At 36.1% G+C, this 23,540-nt stretch overlaps 1 protein-coding gene and 2 long non-coding RNA genes across 3 annotated transcripts; all 3 read right to left on the reverse strand.

Annotated features, from left to right (window-relative positions):
* Nucleotides 1–8,056: 8,056 nt before the first annotated feature.
* LOC143453417 (uncharacterized) lies at nucleotides 8,057–8,768 on the reverse strand. The gene is made up of 3 exons (XR_013115170.1): nucleotides 8,543–8,768; nucleotides 8,397–8,460; nucleotides 8,057–8,308 (listed from the first exon to the last, which is right to left on the reverse strand). It is a non-coding gene; the product is annotated as an uncharacterized LOC143453417 (long non-coding RNA).
* A 556-nt stretch (nucleotides 8,769–9,324) lies between these two features.
* Nucleotides 9,325–16,116, reverse strand: LOC143453430 (uncharacterized). Its single transcript, XR_013115181.1, has 3 exons — nucleotides 16,009–16,116; nucleotides 10,262–10,342; nucleotides 9,325–9,610 (listed from the first exon to the last, which is right to left on the reverse strand). It is a non-coding gene; the product is annotated as an uncharacterized LOC143453430 (long non-coding RNA).
* A 117-nt stretch (nucleotides 16,117–16,233) lies between these two features.
* On the reverse strand, nucleotides 16,234–21,774 carry LOC143451820 (uncharacterized). The gene is made up of 10 exons (XM_076952565.1): nucleotides 20,535–21,774; nucleotides 20,312–20,443; nucleotides 19,986–20,156; nucleotides 19,653–19,783; nucleotides 18,999–19,239; nucleotides 18,514–18,597; nucleotides 17,992–18,045; nucleotides 16,831–17,813; nucleotides 16,418–16,748; nucleotides 16,234–16,325 (listed from the first exon to the last, which is right to left on the reverse strand). Exons 1-10 carry the CDS (start codon nucleotides 20,677–20,679, stop codon nucleotides 16,234–16,236), a joined length of 2,364 nt encoding a protein of 787 aa, XP_076808680.1. The 5' UTR covers nucleotides 20,680–21,774.
* Nucleotides 21,775–23,540: the final 1,766 nt, after the last annotated feature.

Here is a 23,540-nt window from a genome sequence, read left to right on the forward strand (position 1 = left end):
GTTATATGTGAAAGACTAGTGGCTTAATCTCATTCGTGTCATGTAATATATGGAAGCACTTGACACAGTCAGAGTTTCTTACCTAACAGTTGCTGTTATTGCGATAAATATTACATTAATATTGAGATGGTGACATTTCGTCACTGTTTAATTCAAAACCTTCCTTAGAATCCTTATCCATGCAATGCCGTAATTTTATGAACTTTGTTACTAGATGCAAGGTTAAACAAGGTCGAAACAACTTAAAAATAATCCTGTGTAAGTACAATAGGCAGACATTTAATACAAATTTCATTACCCTAATTACTTTCCTCGAAATATAAATACCTTTTTTTAACAATCAGGGAATGCTAACGTGCACAAGTGCTACGATTCTTTGATTTATATTTCACATAAAAACACGGAATTTTTGCTAACAATCACAACGAATATGTTCAAGATAACCTTTGTGATAAATATATCAATTAATGTAATATAAAATTGTTTACGACATAGAACCCTCGTCTATCGAATCAGCGAAGCATAACACTGCGTGACGTAATCGATTGTTCCCCTGTGCGTGCATTTTGATTTATTCAGTCCCTTTTGGTTTCTACGTTCAACGCGGCAACATGTCTTTGTGCTGTTGCTGTCACAATGTTCTATCTTTATTTATTCGTTCAATGAAACTTCAATATAATCAGATTATACAGTTGTCGAGGTGTGCAATTAATTCTAAGATTAAGAAAAGTGAAACAATGACCTGAGACTCATTCACTTCGAGGACATTAAGCAATTCAATAGACAAACATTGTAATTGAAGTGGTCGTCCTTACAGGCTAAGGAATGATAAACCACCATTTCATTACACCTTAATTTAAGCTAAAATATGTGGCTCCTAACTATATAATAACAAATGTTATGCACTTTGTTAGAACAAATTCAAACAAAAATACAATCAAACAATCCCACTAATATCGATTATTTGAGGACTTAAAATTTTACTGTTCAACTTGTAAAATGGAAAATCCTGTATACTTACAACATGTAAATATTTAATTTCAAACAGTTCACTTTTTGCAACGCTGTAAGCATTTGTCTGAAGTTGTAATGTAATGTAATGTCTGAAGTTTTTGCAATGGCTGGAAAATTAATCCAGAAATACTTTGACCGATGGCTTGGTGGTAAATTACAAAAAGATATGTAAAAAATCCAAGCCTGAGATCTATAGTTTTGCTTCCTATAGCGGATTGCAAAGCAGCACATCGTCATAGTAGAGTAAAACTTGCAGGGCGCCAGGGTAACTTGAACCTAAAGGGTGCTGTTGAAATACTAAGCCAGATTCAAAATTGCTATAGCATCGATTTGTAATGAAAAGTGGTATATGGAACCTTTGCCTGTAAGGTTTACCCACTTACACTACAAAGTCTGTTTCCTTGTGTATATCTTAACAGCGAACTTTGATAGACTTCAGCAATAAAGACACAGGAATGACTACTGTATAATCTGATTATATTTGAAGCTTCTTTGAACGAATACATCAAGATAGAACATTGTGACAGCAACAGCATAAAGACATGTTGCGGCGTTGAACGTAAAAACCAAAAAGACTGAATAAATCAAAATGCGCGCACAGCGGAACAATCGATTACGTCACGCAGTGTTATGCTTCGCTGATTCGATAGACGAGAATTCTATGTCGTACACGATTTTATATTACTTTAATTGATATATTTATCACATAACCTCCCCCCAGAAAATCGCGTTAAAATGCAATTTTAAAGCAATTTTCTAATCATGATAGAAACAATTCTCGATAAGCAATAATTAAAACAAGAGGGAAGCATCGATTAAGAGGGAAGCATCGATTACGTCACGCAGTGTTATGCTTCGCTGATTCGATAGACGAGAATTCTATGTCGTACACAATTTTATATTACATTAATTGATATATTTATCACAGATTCATACAAACTTCTTCGTGGTACTTTTTATATGTTAAAAAAAGATTTGCTTTCCAACAAAAAAGCGATTGTGATCCTTAAAGAAATATAATAATACAAATGTTGAGCGTTAATTATTCATCTCTTTTCACTCATTCCAATCGCTTTCATTAAATAACCAAAACTTACTTCCTGTGGCAAGCTTAAACCAAAGTTTCTCAAGAAAATTTTTTTGTAAATGTGCAGTTTTGAATTTTTCATACTGAACGACAATCGGATGTATTTGCTTCATAGTGCGATGGATGGTAGTTTGCTGATCACAAGAAGTTCCTTCACTTTCTTCAGTTGATAATTCAGTATAGTAAGAACATCGTAAATCGTTCGGCTGATTTTGCTTAAAGAAGTTTTTTGAAACTCAACCAAGTTATCAATTACAGCGTGTAAATAGAAATGGTTCCACCTGTTTAAATGGTCAAAGCAACGTTTGCGGTATTGAAACGGCAACAAGAATGAGGACAAATATTTTGTGTTCATGGTTTTATTTGTTTAGTTTTCTATTAAGAATAGGTTATATTTATATTATCTCGTATTATATCATAATTTGTCAACGTCAAACGCGCGCTTTTCTCGCTTCCTTTCATGCTTAATTCGGCACTCAACTATCAAGTGAATGTAGTTTCATTTCAGGGGATTATTCAGTTTTATTCTGTCAAGTCATTTTTGTTCAGTGAGAAACAATTTAACGACAAAACGCAATATAATTTATTTGTAAACGCAGCGATTTACACCTTCATAATTTTTCAGCAACAAAGTATTTCTTACCTGTGTGATATGTTGCTTTTTTATGCTCAAACAAAAACACGCCGCATCTTTTTCGCAAATCCCAAGCGCGTTTGTCGAATCAACGTTTTCATCTCAACTTTATCATCCACTGCATTGATCCTCTTCTATTGAAACGTTCCCTCTTTGTTCTCCGGCTTCTGAAACTTGCTCATCACTGTTTAAATTATCTCTTTGTAGCCTGTCCAAATGCGTTTTTGTGCAGTGTCTTTTCAGGCTTCAATAATGCTGGTAGCTTTTTCTGCAACTTTCAATTTGACAAGCCTAAAGAAAACTAGAGTCTCGAACATGTTCCTGTAATTGGTTGTGGTAAAGTCGAATGAAATTGCGTGTATATTTCTATGGTTTCTATTTTCTGTTAGTTGGTACGGTTTATACAAACAAAGGGCTCCGTGATTTACCACCCAAATCCTTCAACGTTTTGGAGAACTGTACATAAACTATTACGGCTAACGATTACATGCAGGCAAACTAACTGGTCAATGAAAAGGGAATTGAGGGCAGTGACTGGAGAGTATTTAGCCGAAAAGAAAAAGCCTCAAAAGAAGTTGGAGATTATCCAACAATCCAACCAATAAATAACAAAATTGTGGATGACGTCTTACATAAGTCGCTAATAATATACTTTCTTTTCAAACACCACGCTGTACGAGATGGACTCTTGGTTACGAAACTTCGCTTTCAAGAATGCTTTGCATCAAACTTTCATTAAAGGAATTGAAGCTTCGTTGGCAATTCTGTTTTAATTACAAGTAGATACATTTAGCAGTATACGCACTATATCAACATAGTAGATACATAGTATATCGTAGTATATGTTATATTGCGCGAAATGCAAAAAGGGACAACGAAATTCTCAGCATTGCTTAATAGCTCTAAAATTATTTCTACATTTCCATAAAATTAAAGAAGTATTTACTTTTTGACAAAATAGCACCGTACTCTTAAGACCATTTTAACGCACTGTTTCCTAGACTGCGTAACACGGGTCTAGATTGTCGCTGCAAGGGAACGTTAACAGGTTTAATACGTTTAATAGGTTGGCGATATGGCGCGCACCGGCTTTCTTATATCCTGTTGGTGAATCAGTCGCCCACCACTTACCGGCAAACTGTGGTCGTACGAACTGGAATATAAGTATTTTAGCTTCAGTGAATCCTGGATCTATTCTTGTCAGTACCATAATTATGTTTCACCATTTTTAATATAGTGAACGACATAATACAATATTGTGACGACAAAGTGAGTGAACGACATAATACACTAATAACTTCGAACAACATTTAACCTTAAAAATGTTTGACTTGTCAGTGAATACAGTTCATCATATATAGTCTATACATGATGAACTATACAGTATAGCCTATACCAGTGGTCCCCAACCTTTTTTTCTCCGCGGACCGGTCTACGTTTGATAATTCTACCGCGACCCACTAAAAGGGTGGGGGAGAAAAATACTCTTGAATACTGGCTAAATAACCCCGGCCTGTGAAAATGAAAGTTTGCGCGCCTCCTAAAAAACTGAATGTAACAAACTTACTCTCCTGATTAAAGGGCATCGGGCAGTTAGAATGGGCAAGGGACACTAAATTAGGGATACTAAGACTAGCTGATACACTCAAGATAACAATTCAAGAATTTTAGCATAACAAGGGCTTGTGATGTAATAAACTAAGGTTATTATGCGATAAAATGGCCTCTCCAGACAATCGATTTCGAGAACTCAAGCGTGCCTACGCAACAAAAGAGGTTCCCACACTAATTAACAGTACCCTGTGCGGACCGGTACCAACTGACCTACGGACCGGTACTGGTCCGCGGACCGGGGGTTGGGGACCACTGGCCTATACCACGTGTAAGACCTAATGCCAGCTAAGTGCCAGTGCTAAGTGATACTTGGAACCAGGCTTAAATTTTCTTAAGAGGTTCACAACAAAAGTGTGTAGTTTTAATCTAATAAGTGCGTAGCACTCAGTACACATGCCTACATTAGTTTAGATATTTTATGCAAAAGACGTTCTTCAAGGGGCCCGATGAGAAGCCAAAAAAATGAATTTTTAAGCTCTTATTAATGCCGAAATTTGCTGAACAGCGCCGTCACCCGAAGATGGCATAAGCACAGCATAAGTCGTTTGATGCAATGATGCCCACAAGGTGTATAAAGTTTGTGATAAAATTGCTGGAAGAGCTTTGATTGGAATAATCACTCGACAAAATTAAAGCAACTTAAAAAATTGAATTAAAAAAACAAAATACGTTCTTATGAAAACACACATATATATATACGTATATACAAAGACCTGCGGAAGGGATACGTGAAATATACATTGCAATCCTGCCAATAAATCTTGATTTTCAAAACTTGGATTGTAATTTTGTATAAGTAAGTCATATTTATTTTATAAACCACGATTTCTGAGCGTCTAGTTGTAAGCTTGTTCTTGCAAACGAGAACTTGTCAAGTCTATAACTATGAAAGAGATCGTTTGCGTCGTTATTGTTCCGGTTTAGGCATTTCATTTAAAACGAAACTTCTTCGGACCAAATATATAATAGAATATAATAACATATAATATTTCACAGTAGTGAATGTAAGTCTCCGCAGACTTTGACTTGCAAAGGATTGTACTAAACCATTCGCATCATGAATGGATGTGAAGGATTATTATTACACGGAGTAGGCTATAAATTTACTTTCAACGCTGCGGTTGAACGTACCGTCGGTTTGATCGCAGCATTCTTGGTCAACTTGCAAAAGGCGAGTGATGTCTATATCTTGCTGTTTCGACGTACTGGTAAACCCGGTTTAATTTGCATAGACTGTCTTCTAACTGCACAGTTGCACGCAAGCCATTGAGTTTACACGTGTACTCCACGAAATAGATATGGTTCCGATAAAGCGGTGGTGGCGAAGGTGCGAGCGTGGTCTCTCGGAAACGTTCAGTTCTTCTACTATTCAGCATCAGCTGAAGGAGCAGCACAGTCAGCCCTGGGTTGAGCGAGTGATCAACTAGTTCGATGACTGCAAACGTCACAAAGATCGCTCATTCAGATTTGGAAGGTCTCAACATCCGGATGACGACAAAGCCCTCTCACTGAAAGATAAACTGAGAGCCAGCTGGTTCTACTGCGCACGTGCAAGATCTCTATGAGCTTTCATGAGTTTTGAAAGCGAGCGCTACATCAGTTTATTGGTTAATTTAAAAATTGTTTCGACAAAACTAATGGTGAGGAAGTTGTAGGTAAATATGCGGGTAATGGAAAAGTGTCTTGACGTAATTTGATGTAAATACCTCATCAACATTAAAATGTATTTAATTTTGTTTAAGCTCTGCCAACTGGTCGACGAGTATCGGCAATGAATTTTGAGTAATTGTGCTGTCGATGACGACAACGTCGGACAATAAATGAACATTGCAAAACATGGCTGATGGAGATGGAGATTGTTGCAGCCCAAATAGTCTGTCAAAGTACAACGAACTTTTAGCTCAGCGGTCCGACCTTATCGTGCGCCTCGATGTTTGGAGCTTCATGCGTCGCTTTGCTGCGAGGTACACTGAAGAATATCATCTAATTTAGAGAGCTGTTGAGCTCTATCTTTGAATGGGATTCCGGCGACCTCGAATTTCTTCGCCAGACGAAGAACAATGAGCTCAGGCAGAAGACTAGGGTGAGAATGCCATCGCAAGCGGCCGTCAGCAAAGACGAGATGGCCCGGAATTGTCTTCGCAAAACCAGAGGCATCTCTGTCACGACTTCAAAGGTGGACGCCTTGGTCGATCCTTCAGCTTCCCGATGGATGTTATTGGAGTTCTCATCCTAAAAGAAGAAATCTTTGAGATCTTACAAAAGCAAACGTATCAATTATTACGCATCCAGGACCTCGACGAGTCTCGCTTTACACCTTAACTGGCCATCGTGAAAAGGTCGGGGTATAACTGCCAGTTTTTCGCTGCGCAAGAGAGTCAACTTCCCTGGAGAGTCTTTATTTCATCTAGTCTTTATTCACACAAACCATCGTTAAATAGCTTTTTATCTGTATGCATTCTCTGTGTAAATGCGATTGAAATGCGACATCTGCACTCGGCTCTTTGCCCACTTTGCCGTTTTTCAAAGCCGGGCAATAACAGAAAACAATGTTGGTGATGTGTCGTCATAACCGTCCTTTCATAACAATTGCTACGAACATAAACCGAGTATGGAAATATGACAGTGACGCTGCTAAGCTGTTAAAGTGATATCAGACTGCATAAAACTCAAGACAAGTATCGCTTTCGCGTCTCATGCAAAAGTAGATCACACACGACATCGACAAACTTACGACCCTCGATACAAACTCAGTTCATTGTTGTCAGCTTAAAGAAAAGCGTTTGTATGGAACCACCAAAACAAGGTTCTGACTAGCAGCTGTGCTTTGTGTCGCGTATTATGTTGTTTATTTTTCGCTACATAAAATGATGTTCTTACAGCAGTCCATAAACCTAAAACATTTTCAATCCAAGCATTTCTTGCCCATTTGTGCGTTCATAGCGTTGTTTGTGCAGAAAAACCTCTTATAGGGAAAGCGCGATCGTCACTAAAGAATAGGAGTGCGCTCGAATGCTCGTGCCTTAATACGGCAGTAATAGAGTATAAAGTTCATCTCCAGGCTTTAAGCAGTTTTTCAAGAGTAACAAGCAAAACTTTTTCGCTCCACTTTCGCGTTTTGATAGGAGCTTACAGTGGGCAGACGCTGGTATTTTAGCGGGCTTTAAAACAATTTTCCCCGCTCCTCAACGCAATTCAAAATACGTCACTGCTTGCTAACCTGGTTGTCATTAGCACTTAGTTTAAGCAAAGACGCAGTTTCTTTCCACATCTCAGGAACGCATAAAATCGGCTGTTTTCGAAAATTTCCAGCCGAACAACTCGTAGCGAAAGTTGCAGCAAGAAGCTAATCCCCTGATATAACTCTGTGTGTTTGATGTCTTGCCACAACTACACGCCGTGCTGTTATTATTATTACTGCTGTTATTTGTCTGCGTCAAGTTGATATAAAAATTTTGGTAGCTTATAGTTCTGTTAATCATTGGTTACAAGGTAGAGGCATCAGTCGAGGCGGATGCTTTAGCCTACAAGCCATAGCACCAGTCTCATTAGATTTGAGCAAATATAAGCAATTTAGAGCTGAACTCTACAAAGCAATTAGCGATGATAAAAACCTACTTATAACGTTTGGGCAGAAATGTGATGCTAAAAATATGACACAAAACCAATTTCTGTCTTACAACAAATTTTATTTCCACCAAACTCACTCTGAATATTTCAAATCACAAAAATCAGCAAATCTAAAATATTACAGCAAATTCACCATTCAACATAATGCAGTGAATATTTATTTGAATAAACATGTCTAACAATTATTATTATGACATCACTATTAGTTTATGTACAAATATAAATCAATTTTATCAATGAATTAGTAAATCTGTAGATGGCGCATCTGGTTGAGCGATCGCTCGATGTCGCAGAAGTTTTTGGTTCGAATCCCGGCCAAGACGCAAATCCTTTTAAACAAGTGAATAGATGTGAGGAAGGAATTTTTATAAATTTGAGTTAATAATGTATTTCTGTTTAAAAATGAAACCTACTTACCATTATTACGTCAACAGTGCTTGCGCGGAGTGAGTATGGCGCCACCAACATAAACTTCCAACCGCTATAAAGTAAAAATTTGGTTAAAAATTAAATTTCTGTGCAAAGTTCAAGTTGACACAAACATGACAAGATATAAAAAATACCGAGTCATGAAGCTGGTCAAGGGCGAGTTGATTTTTTTGTCCCTCGCTCGATTGCTTCGAATTTGCGGAGATTCTTCCATATTCGAAGCAATTAGCCATGTTCAGATTTTCTTCAATTTTAGCGAAAAATTCTGGTCCTGGAATGTCTTTCATTATGTTGCCTCTGATGTTCAACCATTTTACCTGCAGATGAAATGTTTGTAAACTACAACCTGGTGTATTGATGAAGCTAATGTATTACTACATACAAGTTAATAGTACCATTAATTGGTTAATAACTAACCAGCACCACGTGGTCAGATTTAGGCCTAGCCTACTGGTCCAACACAAATTCTTGGTTTTTGAATTAAGTAGAAGTAATTTTGAGCGACCAATTAAAACCGGTATCGAGTATTAGTTGTAGAAACAAATCCTGATAATAAGTTTGCAAAAATATTTTCAGTTTTAAAAAAATTAAAACTTTTCTGTCGACCCAAAATTAACCTGTACATGCCAGGCTAAAACTGATCCAACAACATTTTGTCCTATTTTCATTAAAATTAAGAAATTTTAAGCGACCAAGTTTATCGCAGATTCCACATTCCTTGTAGATTCAAGTAATCACTAAACCGTCGCAAAATTATTCTGCAATTTTACATAAATTACCACAAAATATCCGACCTACACTGTCCAGTAATCTCAACAAACTGCCTTGAAAAATATCTTCGTATTAGTCTTAATGACGTCATAAGCGCAAATATAAACAATTGATTATGACGTCATATGCTGTTCTAAGCAAACGATAAAAAGTTGAATAAAACGTCAAACCTTTCCAGGCATCTCAGAGATCGCCGAAATTAATCTTTCCACATCACCAGGGGAGAAGCATTGGATAAGATGAAGTGACTTTAACTCATTTGGTTGTTTCCTTAAAACGTCACAAAAGATCGCGGCTTCCGATGATGACAATTTCAATAGATTCAGAGTCAGCTCCATTGGAAAGTGCAATGACGCCATATTGAAGAGTTCCATGTCGCTGGATTCATTTAATTCGCATAAAAGCGAAATATATCGGCGTTTGTTGTTGTACTTTAAACAAACATAATAGTTACTTATATACCGGTTGTAGTTCGCCGCGTTATAGAAATAAATTTAAGACGGAAATTTTTCATGTTTAAGCAACAAAGTCAAGTTGAAAGCGAAAACTTAATTTACTTTAAAATTATCTGTTTGGGAATAATTAAAAAAAGAAGCAGGCGATTTTAAACTGAAGATAAACTTAATACAACAACCAGAATTGATCTAAATGACATGTGGACTATTTAGCCGGCAAATCTTTTCACCAGAATCACCAGCAGTCTACTAAGCTAGGCTCTGTACACTAGCACTGGCAATATGTTTGCAATAGACATGTAAATTACAAAACTTACTTTTACTTGGCCTAGTAGGCTGCTGTACTAATCTACCAGTGATTATGTGGAAATAATTCCTGGCTAAATAGGCTACATGTCATTTCAATCAAGTTTCACAAAATATTATCACACAAATATTTTCACAGCATGACCAGTCTGTCAGCAGTCTTACTGTACTAGGCCAAGTAAAGGTAAGTTTTGAAATTCAACATAAATGTGTGTTCTGCTGCACATAATGCATGTCTATGGCTACATATAAAACATAACAAGCACATGCAGTTTATTCATTTATTTGCAGATTTAGAACAAAGTCAGAAAATAAACTTACCATCCCAATTTGTTAGCTTTTCAAATCGTACCAGCTGTGACGTTAGTGCTTCTATCCAAATCCTCCTCTTCTCAGCAATATCTGGAAATAAATTATTATCAACCTTAATACTGACAGGTGACAAATATAGTCTAGGCCTAGACGAAATAACTTGCAATGAAATGTAGGCTAGAATGCAGTGAATTGTACTAATTTTAAATATCGCACATTTTTTGCATATACTTGCTGTATACCACCAAATTTTCATTTTTCTGACTGACTGGCTGCCATTTACTGAAGTTGCTTTTTTGGTTTACCAAACTGTGCGAATGGCTGCTCATAAAACAGACAATAATTTTATCGTTTTGATGCTGATTACTACAGTTTGAAAACACTATTTTCATCCAAATTTGATAAACAGTAGTCTTCGAAATTAGCACAGTATATATATTGTTATAAAACAAAAAAATGGGTTGTAGTAATATTTTCAGACTGCATGTTAAGAGCAGTTGCTAGAGCATCTTTTATTTTAAAATGGTTATATATAACAAATACAAAGCATTTTTCTAAATAATAAGCAAACTGTGCATGAGACTGTTTTTTTATAAAGTACATGGATCACGAACTGTCAGGAGTGGGCATTCAGTACGCAGAAAGTACCGTCAATAACGGTATTTGGCAAAAAATGTACCAACGGTTCCGGTATTTGGTAGTATTTCAAAAAAGTAGTTCAGTACTTTGCCAGTACTCGGTACCAAACTACTTTTCGTGCAGTGGATCATGTTGCAAGTGCAAATTTTGCTGATATTATGGTCCGCTAAAGGTTACTTCAGGTCAAAAACAATGTGAACTCACTCTATGCGACTTTATTAGACATTTGTAAATAAAAAAAGAGCAAAAAACACTAAAATTGAAAGTTTCAATTAAAATGAAATTTTAAAAAACAAACTTCTAAAAACCTTGAAGTAATCATTTTAGAAGTACCAAGCACTGGGACCAACTTAAATTTCTCGAAAAAAGTAATTCAGTACAGGGATTCTGTACTGTTTTCTTAAAGTACCGATGGTATCGGTACTGAAAAAAGTACCGCAATAAAATAATTCGGTACTATAGTACTGCTATACTGCTCACCTCTGGGAAGTATACTAAATCTTGCTCAATAACCGATGTTTGATTGGTGGGGAATCATCTCTGAGGTCGTGTAAAAACTATCTTCTAATACCATATTAGCAAAGAGAAATGAGTGAAATTATTACATTGCATGTTAATGCAGTAGACTTCGCCTATTATGACTCTCTTTGGACCAAACCATTTTGGTCACAGTATCGGAATAGTCATAATAACCACAGCTGCAAGCCTGATACAGCACCACGAACCAAGCAGTAACGACACAGTCAGAAACAAATTGACTAAACTTTCTAAAATCTCATACATTTCTTACATGATGCGAAAGAAAACTCACATGGCACAATCATTCCTTTCACATTGCATAATTGACAAAGAAACATTGGGTGAATAAAATTGAAAAAGTGGTCGTAATACTCAAACACAGGTCATAGTAAACAGAGACATTTGTATGGCAAAGTTTGGGACTATATCAACATGGTCATATAAAGCGGGTGGTCATATTAAAGCCGACTTTATTGCATATAAATGTGTAGCACACCATATGGTGGCTATCATTTTTGTACATGAGTTGGTAGGGGCGGCCAGTGTAAAATAACATAAGTGTTAGCCTAAACCATATTTCAGCTATATTATTTTCTGCTGGCCGAGACACCAAACAGAAACAGGTTTTGCTTGCTTTCGTAGTAGTGCTGTAATTGCTTTTGTAATAATAAGGAGAGGAGTACTGAATCAGTTTATCAGTTTATCAGTTTCAAAACCAAATTTTTGAAAAAACAATCGAAACATTGCGACCAAACCATGTATTATAGTATTATACAGATGACTGTAACTGTGCGTATGCTCCAAATTAGTTTATTCTAATTTTCTGCTAGTATGTTTAGTTGTGATTTTCAGTGTCAAAATACTTGTATATAGCAAAATGGCGATATAAATGATTTCCTGCTGTGACACAAAAACTTGTAAATTAGTAATTAATTTGCAATGCTTTTTCTCTATTTTATATTTAATGAAATTTATATTCTTAGAATGACAACTCATTCGCAAAACAGCCACTGAAGTATTCCTCCACAACCTGCACTCAACCTCAGAGACATGCGCAACAAACACAATGTCTATAGTAAGGAGCAACCATACCACGAACATCACATGCATTTGTGTGACGTGAAGACTACCTTGTGCTGCTAGAAAAATGCTATCAAACTGCAACAAACCTGAGTGAACTATGTGTCAAACCAAAACCGATGAAAATCAATGAAAAACCTTATTTAAGTACCGGCTTATACCACCAGTTACAATTCTGAAATTGATCAATAGTCAACCCAAAAGTTAACCACTGACTCTTTCTCCAGTAACAACTACAGAGTGATCACATGATTTGGCAATGAACATTGTTTACATTACTGCAACAATATTCATCATTATCCCTTATAACAGAATAAACATTGTATACTGTGCAACATTTGCCACAATGAGACACTGACAAAAGAAACATTTCATACTACAAGTATATGTATATTTATTGTCAGTGCTGGTCTTAGGCCATTGCCAGTGATTTAACCAACTTGGGCTCCATGCCCCTTAGTACCAAAACAAAAAAAAGAATTTCTTTGCGCAAATCACAGTGTTCTCAATTTGTTCTCGAAGTGTTACTATCAATGTTATTATTTAACTTTCTCGAAAGAGAATGTGAACTTGGTGAAAATATATCACAAAGCAAAGCTTTGATGAGAGCTGATTTGCAAAGAGTTTATATTTGGTTAACGTTGTTATGAATATTATTCCATTAAGTTATTTAAAGTTAAGTTATATTATTCCATTAAGTTATTGGCAAAAAATTCCCACCATCAGTTCTTGCATTGGGTTCGTGCTTAGTAAGGCCATTCCTATATACTGCACAGCACAAAAAATGACAATTTATGGACTGACTGTGTTGAATGACATGGATATGACAATGCACAAATTACAGTTAATGCCACGGCACTTACAAACAATGCATGAAAATAAATGTACCCAATATTGATCTGTCGGAACGTCGGTGGTCACCAGAAATGTAGCGGTTGGGGTCGTTTTAGAATGTAGAGGTTGATACCGACAGATGCAGATACAGATGCAGAGTTTATCGGTCTTAGCTTACGTTACGTTATTGACTTAGTTAACCTACTACATTAGTATCTGACTCTATTGTTGCGTGCGGTTAGAATTCTCTAACCTTTCTGACAGCAGAACGTTCGTATTATATTATAACAAATACCGTTTGCCAAAAAAGGCTTTTATTGTAGGTGCTGTACACTTTCTCAACATTACAAATAACCAAGAACACAAGTCATGCGACTGTTTGCACGATGTCTACTGATTCACGTCTGCGTCAGCGTTTGTCTCTGAGGCTCTCCGGAGTCTCGCACAGAAGTTCAAGCTTATAAAACGTGCTGCGATGTGGCGGAAATATATGACAAAAAAAGCACGAACATTTCAAAGCGTGTGAACGAGAAAAACAGTGCGTTTGCAGTTTCTTGGAAGCGACTTGGCAACGTACAAATAAGGAGCTTTCACACGAAGTTATTCGTAGCAAGTTTACAAATATACCAACGGTAGTTTGCAGTGTTCTGAAAAGCAAGATTATAAACTCCAATTACTAGCTGGAAAACTCCTTCCTAAGAATGATGTGGCGGAACTGAAGGTTTAAAAACTCCAATTGTTCTGGAAAACACATTTCTAAGAATGTCGTAATGATTTTACAAAGGTCACCCAGGCCGCCACAGATCTTTATGCCACCCAAATAGATTTGTGTAATTCCATTGATTCAAGTAATGTACAAAATGTTGTATCAATGTTTGTGTAGCAATTGTAATAAAATAAAAGCTCATGAACTTGATTTCATTTGCATGAAAATTCAAACAATTTAAGGCAACTTAAATTAATAAAATGCATGTAAACTACTAATAGTAATTGAAGTGTACTTTTGTTTCCCAGAGCATAGTTAGCACTAATTATCTCAACACCTAAAGTTGTCTAACTCATGCCTTTTCAACTCAAGATATGATTTTAGCTTTGGCGTATCACATTTTATAACTTCAACTGAAGGTTATACTCAAAATATGCAACAACAAATGGAAACAACTGTTATGTGAGCAAATTAAGAAACTAAACTAAGTGAGACAAAACCAGTTCTAGAGCTCCACAACGCTAGTGTAAAAAGCCAAGATGAATATCAGACTTAAATAGATAGAGCAGTAGCACAGCAACAAACATGGGTGCTATATCTAATATCATCATTTTGCTGTATAATAGGCTACTTTTATCAATTCTTACTTTTATCTGATAAAATTTATCACATCTATAATTTACAAAAAAGAGTCTTTGTAAAAGATGATGAATAAATGCAACTATTATACCCCAGTCATGTGTTTATGGTTATTTGCAGCCAATTTTACCAGTCTATGATAACTGGAAGTAGGTTGATTGGTCCTTTTACTTTGTGCTAATAGGTTAACCACTTTTCGATGTTATTATTATGCAATTGTGTTTAAGTTCTTGGACCTAAGACAACAATGTCCATAAAAACCATCAAAGCTTTGGTAAAATATGAACAGAGCTTTCACATTGGAACATTTCTGAAAGCAGTAACCTAGGAAATTTAGCTTGAACGTCATAACATCTATTATATGCAAGTTTTGCAGTTTGTTAGCCAGTATAGTGTGCTAAAATATACAGTAGCTTAAAATGTGGGCAAAGACAAAGCAAAAATGATTAAAAAGGATTTTAATTGTAGCTCTGTAGTTGCAACTGATATGAAAGTATATTTGCCGGTAGCCTATACATAGGCTAACCACACAAACTACTCAGAAATCTATTCATATTTCGTTTTACATCCTACCGGATTCTTCACTATGTTTTTGATACACTGAAACATGCCCATTAGAAACGATGTTTCCAACAAACCTTTGGATGTTTTAATAAATCCTTTGCTATGTGCTTCGTAGTACTTTTGGATTGATTTACAATGAAAATTAAATTATTAAAATGAGCCCTTATTTTGTATTTGGTACCAATTGAAATAAAAAAATTTTCTTTGCCATTATATTATTGTGATGTACGTTTTAGCCTTGGAGGCCACATTCGACTGTTTTATTTGTGGTAAATAACATCGTAATTGTTTATGTCTTTGCGACCACTTACCTGAGTAGAATTTTTGGTCACTCATAGTTAAGGCATAAAATAAAATGAAAAACATGTGATTGAATGGATACGTTATTGTTGTGTTATTGTGGAATTAGAAGATACGGGGTTGTCAATAAAATGAACATGATATTGACAAAGCTTGTCAAGCTGGGACGAGTGCAATAATATCATGACCCTTGCGACGGAATACTTCATCACCGATAGATACGAAACTCATCCAAATTAGTCAGAAAAACACAAGCTATAGCTTTTTAACGATGAACATAAACGTAACTCAAAATAAATAAAACTTGCAATCGTACCTTACAAATTCTTCTGCAAAGTCCTATACAATTTGGTAATGCTCTAGATAACTTAGCAAATTTCTGGTACCGTTGGGCGTTGGTACTTTTGAAAAGTGTATCGAATTACTTTGCAAAAGCATTTGCAAAATACTGTAACAAGAACAGAATGGTACAAACCGGATGAAGAGGATGCCTTCATATATTCCTGCTGTTTTGTAGACCTATGTGAAAGTAAGGCTGATGACTGATATTCTGGAGATGATATCTTCGCCTCTGCTGGCTTTTGTGTAAGTGAAATCTGCTCCTCTACCTGATCATCTTGTCTGAATAAGTGATATTTGATTTTGTGTCTTTCATGTCTAATATGAACTCGTTTATGGAACAGCAAAAACTTTTTAAACTTCACCTGTTTAAGCAGCAAAAACAACGAGATAACAAGCGCGAGCGTTCTCGCTGATCGTGCCCAGATGTGGCAATCTTGCTGATGCTGAAATCTGAAGAAAAGTTGATATTTTACAATTTTCATGTTTGATTATTATTAGTAAATCATAACTTAAAATGCACATTGTCAATATCCTGAAAATACCTTTCATCATATCTATGAGCAGACCGCAAACAAATCTCCTAATAACAGACCACTTCTCATCGAAAAATAGCTTGTTTGAAACAAGGTTTTTAAACGTATCCATGGGCAGTTCATTAACGATGAATTTTGCGGTGAAAAACTCTTGATACAGCTGGTGGGCGAAGTAATACTTCACGTGGCCATCAAACACGCGGCTGACTGCAGCAAAATGAGCGTAAATGCCGACGACGATATCTTGTATCTGGTCTGGTTCAAGACCAACTGCTCTGAGGTCGTCTCGTGTTATGACAACTGAAGATCTCATTGTGGCTTTGTAGGCCACTTCACTGAGCTGCAACAACAAAACAAGTAATAATATGTTCTTGTACATTATCACCATTTTAGGCAAACGGAAACATGTTCAGTTCTATCACCTGCTTTACTAATAAAGTGATGTCTTTGTGATTTGCATGCTCACTGCATCTGAGGTTCTCCAAAACTGTGGTAAAAACCCGCGTTGTGGTGATGATTTTTCCAATTTTTGTTGTAGGAGCCAAACCTGTTGCTATAACTAACTGAAGCAACAACGGGTTAAAACAAAGTGCAAAAACAATTTTAGCATTTCGGGAAAGATCATTCCAAAGCTTGTCGGCTGAAGCACCAGCGTAAAAATAAAACAGTTTCTTCATACAGTCAAGGGGCAGATCACCAAGTAAGATTGTAGAGTCAGGACGTAGTGGAGCAGGAAGCGTGATAATGCTGTGGGACCTGGATGTGAAAATGAGCTTAATGTCTGGAAGGAAATGTTTATTGCATAAGTTGGCAATAAGGTCTGGTACACTTTGGGGAGTATCATAGTCCACTTTGGGTACTTTGTCTTTAAGTGACCACTCCGCCTGATCCAGACCATCAAAGAGTAGAAGACAACTTTTCTGATTTTCTTTGATCCATTCCCATGCATCCCCTTGAGTGGTTTCGTGTAAATCTGGAAAAATGTTGTCCATAATTAACTTCCGAAAACTGACCTCTTTGCCAACAGGCATCTCCATAAATTTGTAATAAAGACATTTGTATTCTTCTGTTTTGGCTAATCTTTTTGACAGAGTCGTCTTTCCGGATCCGGGGTAACCAATGAAGGCGGTAAAGCGATCGTTGGACTTCAGCAATTCTTCAAATTCAATATTCTCATCCCGCTTAAGTCTAACAGGTTCACCAGTTGATGGGGCATAAATTTCATGTTCTGGAACTGCTCGTCCTTGGAAATAAGATACTTTAGTGTACTTTGGATGGACAACTGGAATATCTGCTACTGAGACGTTGATTCCAGCTTGGAGACGGATGTCATTTTCACGACGTTTATTTTGCTCTTGCAAAACTTTTCCAATGGCTTCTTCTCGCTTTCCGAGTTTTCGGTTGTCTGATAAGAATACAGACCTTTAAAGCATGAATTTTTGTAAAGGAAACTGCATAAGGTTATATATATATATTTATAATTTGGAACAGTTACAGAACGCACATGTTGTTTTCCTCAGCAACTACGGCATATAAAACAAACATTAATCGTCCATTAAATACATCATTGTGTATAAACTAACCTGCTTTATTTGCCTCCAAACATTTCGTGAGTTGCTGTTGTTCATTGGAATGATCTATGAAACAGGTGAAAAAAAATTATGCATTGTTGAAAGGAACTATGTTTTTAGGAAAAATTTGAGTTTTAGTTCCAAACCCAAATAAATACAAGCCATGACAGTGCAAAAATGGAAAAGCCTTGACTAAAAGTTTAAATCGTTTCTTAATCGTTGCTATGTATAACTGCTAACTGTTATAATAAAACGATAGTATGATAATAAGTGCAGCAGTATTCTTCTAACAAATATTTAGTTTAGCAAACAAAAGTCGTGATGAGAAATCGAAAACGAAATAATTACAAAACGTGCCAGCAGTTTTGTAAAGTTTCCAATTATTAATATTTCTCGAGGTAGCAGAAGATAAAAGCATAATAACTAACAGCAAATTAAATAAAATGAACTAATAACCAATAATAACAACTTCATTTAATTTTTTAATAATAAAATGTTGTGAAAATACCTATTTCAACTCATGAGTTTAATTACCTATTTCCTTGATAAGTTTATCAAAGTTATCCTCAAATGATTCTTTGCTAAAATCGTAGTAGAGTTTTCCCGACACCAAAAGAGCTTTTGATAAAAATTGTAAAAATATAAATGTTAATTTGTGGTGAAAGCTAGTGATAAAAATCAATTCAGTAACGAATATTAAAAGATAAAAATAAAACAAACATTAACATAACCTTACATAAATGATTGGTTAGAGGAGGAGCAGAATATAAACTTATAGCACTCTTAAAGTTAATATTGATTTATCACCACAAGCTTTCGTATACTTGAGTTTGCGTCTTCTGGTGTAACAATTATGATGAATAATGAAAATAACAATACTAATATTGATGTTACCATTCAAACCTTAAGCAACATCCCATTTTGTGACGTAGTAATCAATTTAAAAAATTAACGAGTGATAGGCATAAAAATGCGTTGAAAACAACTAAGCACAAATTAAAGGTATAATAAATACATACCTGTCCAGCCTTCCATTTTATAATTGTCTTGGGTGATAATGGGTATTATACGTTTTCTCTTGTCAGCGGCAAGTTGGCCTTCCCTTTTGCAATTTTCACTGAGTTTATACTTTTCAGACAGAAACATAAGGACCAAGTAAGCGTTGTCAACAGCTTCATACATTTTGTCGTAAATGTCCCCTCTCATCTCGTTTTTATCAATCCACACTTTGTAACCAGTGGCAGAGAGTTCATCGAATATCTGTAAAAGTGCGAAAAAATTAAACTAGATTGTTAAGTTAAGTTTGTGAGTAGCTAATTTGCAACTCTTCTGCTTTCGTAATCTTTCTAAAACCAACAAGCGGTTTCGGTTATTAGTAATTTGCAAAATAAATCTAAGACGAAAACAGAACAGCGTATTTTATAATATTCCACATCATCTAAGTGATGTTGTAACTGATATTTACGATATGTGTATGAAATAAAACTTTCTTCCTGACCCTAGCACAAATATTTAAATTAAGATACAGCGAAAGTGAAGAACGAAACTATGTATTTACCAAAAGACAAAGTTTTAATTTGGAGTTTCAAACATTTTTTGATTATTAATTCTATTAACATTTCGTGTATTTCGTTAAAACATGTATATTGAGATCATAAAATATATTTACAAACCTTATGAGCAAGATTCTTTGAATCATTCCAGCTATAACTGATCATTATATGTTGGTTGTCTTTGTTGTCATCCTGGTGTTGCTTTGTCCCAGGTCCACAAGGTGAATTTGTTGCTTGTGGATTATTTGGTTCTGAAACAAGATGTAACATTTAAGCAAAGATGCATTGCTTTTATACCGCTGTTGGAGAAGGGAAACGCGAAGCACTTAAACAGGTAGCGACCCATGTAAAATAATTCAGGAAGTGACAAGAAGAAAGAAAAATAATGTGATACGATAATGAAAGGCAATAAGCATTTTACAAGAAAAATTTGTACGGTCTTATAATGCTTACCTAAAGAATTTATTTGTTTCTCTTTAACTTGTGTAGAATTTACATTTTTTAAATCACTGACATCCACTTGCTTATATTCTCTGTTGTCTTGGTATTGTCTTTGATCGTGATGTTGGTATTGTCTTTCATCGTGGTGATAAATTTTAGGAGCATAATTAATCATGACTGGCCCTGATTTGCGGTAAAAGTTAAGATTTTCATCTATAAAATGGCATCACAATAATATGGAAACATAATTTTATAAATGCAAGTAATATGCTTTAGCCTAAGTATTTAAAAACAATTGTGTGCCTACGTATTCAGCAAAACATTTTCATAAAACTTACCAACTCCGCTTTCAGCCACTCTGCTTGCAAACTCAATCAACCCTGGATCGATTCTATTTAAAGCACTCTGAGAAGCTTCAGCATTTTCCATTGTTTGCAAGACTTGATTTCCTGCATTTGCAGACTCTGATTCTAAATCAAAGGAAAGTGATTATGTAAGTGAGTGATTATGTAATTACAGCCAAGTACAAAGACTTAATCTTTTTAATCTCAGATTACTCACCATGAGGCATCCCCGCTTGCATTGCAACAGCACGTGAAGTTCCAGGTTGTTCATCACTTTCACCTGATGAGCTCTCTTCATTGTTATCAGGTTGTACAAGTCGAGGTTTATCTTCAGTCAATTTTTGCTCTTCTGGCTTCGACATACTTCAACGTTGCAGTAATTATCTTAGCTTATGTTTTATACCTGGTCTAAATTGTTGATGACGTCAACTTGAAAATTTAAACTTTGTTAACAGAACGATTAGTTCTTTAATCTATATTGTTTTGTTTTAGTATTTTTCATTTTAGTATGTTATTAGTTTATATATATATATATAATGATTATATGTGCTGCTGCTGCCAGCACGAACACGTCTGTGCGTTGCCGACGAATTTGAGTTCCGGAGCAGGCTTGTTTTAGTCGGAGTTGCTGAGTAGCCTCGTTTCCTCCGGAATTACGGAGAAATCTTGTATCCGCCGAACCCCCGGAGCAGCGTCAATGCCACCAGAGTATAACTCCGGAGTAACCTCGTTGCCCTGAAGTAAAGTTCCAATCTCGCTTCCGTCAAATTTCTGGACAATCCTCCCAAGTTAAGTTCCAGTCTTGTTTCCTCCTAAGTTCTGGAGCAGCCTCCTTGGCACCTGAGTTGATTTTCGAGGCAATCGTGTTTCTGCCGAAGTCCTTAAACAATCTCGTCACCGCCAAAGTCCTCGGACCAGCCTTGTTGCCATCGGGTTAAGTTTCGGAGCTTTCTTTTTTCCGTTCGAGTTGCCGGAGAAGCCTGGTTGCTGACGGAGTTCGCGAAACAGTCTCGGTGAAACCGGAAGCGGTTTCTTTGCGGTTTCTGAAGCGGTTTCTTTGCCGATGGAGTCACCGAAGCTGTTTTGTAGCTGCTGGAGGTTTTGGAGCAGCTTCGTTAACGCCTGTGTTAAATTCCGGAGAAATATCGCTTCCACTGAAGTTCCGGGAGTAAACCTTTTATCCGCCGGATTTTATTTCCAGAGCATTCTCGTTTCCGCCGAATTTCCAAAGCAGTCAGCAGGTTTTCTGCCGGAATTCCTGGAGCAGGGTGGTCGCCGCCACAGTTAAGTTCCAAAGTTCTCCAGACTGCTCCAGGACTTGTTGACACGGGAGGAAATTTTGAAGCAGTTTTGTTGCCACTACACAATTCCTGCTGGAACTAGAAGGTATTAGGTTGTTGGAACTAGAAGTAATGGTGGCTTGTTTAATGGGGAGGGATGAAACGAAGACAATTAGACTAGCCTTTATGAAAAAAGAAAACGATAACTATTGCCAAAACGCATTGAAAAGATTGCGTCGGTTGAAGCCATTGCTGAAATACAACATGGAAAAAAGTTATATTTGTCTAATGTCAAACCTGTGCAGAAAGAGTATAATACAAAGTTGGTCTTTATATCAAGGGATATCGAACCTCTCCATGATAGGTTATGTTTTAAGAAAATAGAGGTTATACGGCTATATGTTTTGAGCAAGTCAAGATTTGTCTGATAACTTACAGCACAATCTTTGTAAAATAAAGGTCATAAGGTTGCATATTGTGGTAAGTAAGGGTATAATCGCTTGCATTTGGAGTCACGAATCATCGATGGGGCATTGTATTAATAATCTTCCTGCTCAAAACGTCACTATTGTCAAAGATATAACCTATAATTAGGAACAAGTTGGTCAATGCTTGCGGTAAAAATGTTTTAAGAAAAGCTTTGTAAATTTTCTATGTCAAAGCCAAACCTTACTTCGACGAATAAAGCAAAAATAAGCAGCGAAAAGAGCTACAGGATTGAAACAGGAAATAGGAAGTTATTGCCATGGCAAGACGATGTGCGCCGACCATTACTACCGACATTTACCATTACTACCGACATTACTACCGACATTACAACCTTACGCCGACCATTACCGCCGACATTAAATACTTCAGGTTCTGCTCAAAATGCAAAAAATATTTTAATTTCTTTTCCACTGAACTAGTTCACACTTTAAAGTTATAATTCTATGTTATAACTATTTCTATGCACGTTTGTCCCTAGCAACCAGGTTTTCGTAACCTACATCATTTTGATAAGGATTACAGACATAACATAACATAACATGTTTTAATAAGCAATACAGGCAGAATTAACAACGCTTAACTAAAAACTAGTCCCTCTAATGGCTGTACGTCACAAACCATTGCTTAATTTTAGAGCTAACAAGTAATAACTTAATTCTTTTTCAGGTTATTTTATTGTATCAGTTGCATTGTATAAAGAAAATAATAGATTGTTTTTATACAGTTTCCTTAACTGACAGCATTTCTTTGCGGGTGATTGTTCATGATTGAAAGTTTTCTAAAGATGCACTTTGTAGTTTTTGTTTCTTTTGAAAATTACTGTAACTGTGAACACAATGACTCAATTAAAACAAAACAGTCTAAATCTTTTAGCACAGGTTGCGAGGAAGTCATTGACGAAGTGAGATACACTCATGCGGTTCAGACGATGACGTAAATTCACTTTTTGCGTCATAATCGTCGTTTGTTGGCCTTAGTGTGGCAGCAACAAGGAAGCCAGGTCGCTCTCGGAAGGAGCGTTAGGTAAACTGGTTTCATTGCAAAATAATGAAAACAAATTTTTTTGGATAACCTCTCATAAAGGACAGCTATAAAAGTTGTAAAACTACAGCTTAGTTATAAATTAATCTTCCAACCGAGAGATGTTTTTAATCTCGTCAAAGTCTGCCATTTACGTCATATGCGTTATTGATGTTGTACGTTATAGTTTAACTTAGAGATATCCGATATAGATATAAAGTGCGCATAAATTTGCAAACCGATGTAAAAGGTGAAAGATCATGAAACGACGACAATAATCATGTTGTTAGATGTCACGTGAGCTGATATTTTGATAAAATTTCTGTGAAAACGAAAGCCTGGACATTAGCTCTTATCTGACGATAAATGGAGTAAACTTTGCAAAAGCGTCATTTGGTCAATTTAGAACAGATCATCTTATTCGTGACAAAGTT

The sequence above is a fragment of the Clavelina lepadiformis genome, chromosome 4, assembly GCF_947623445.1.
Source record: "Clavelina lepadiformis chromosome 4, kaClaLepa1.1, whole genome shotgun sequence".
NCBI lineage: Eukaryota > Metazoa > Chordata > Ascidiacea > Aplousobranchia > Clavelinidae > Clavelina > Clavelina lepadiformis.

Coding starts and splice junctions, on each gene's coding strand:
- LOC143451820 (XM_076952565.1), bottom strand. CDS start 20,679: ATGTCGAAGCCAGAAGAGCAAAAATTGACTGAAGATAAACCTCGACTT. Junction 19,784..19,985: donor GAAACAAATAAATTCTTTAG/GTAAGCATTATA, acceptor ATCTTGTTTCAG/AACCAAATAATCCACAAGCA. Junction 16,749..16,830: donor TCACTTTATTAGTAAAGCAG/GTGATAGAACTG, acceptor TTGTTGTTGCAG/CTCAGTGAAGTGGCCTACAA.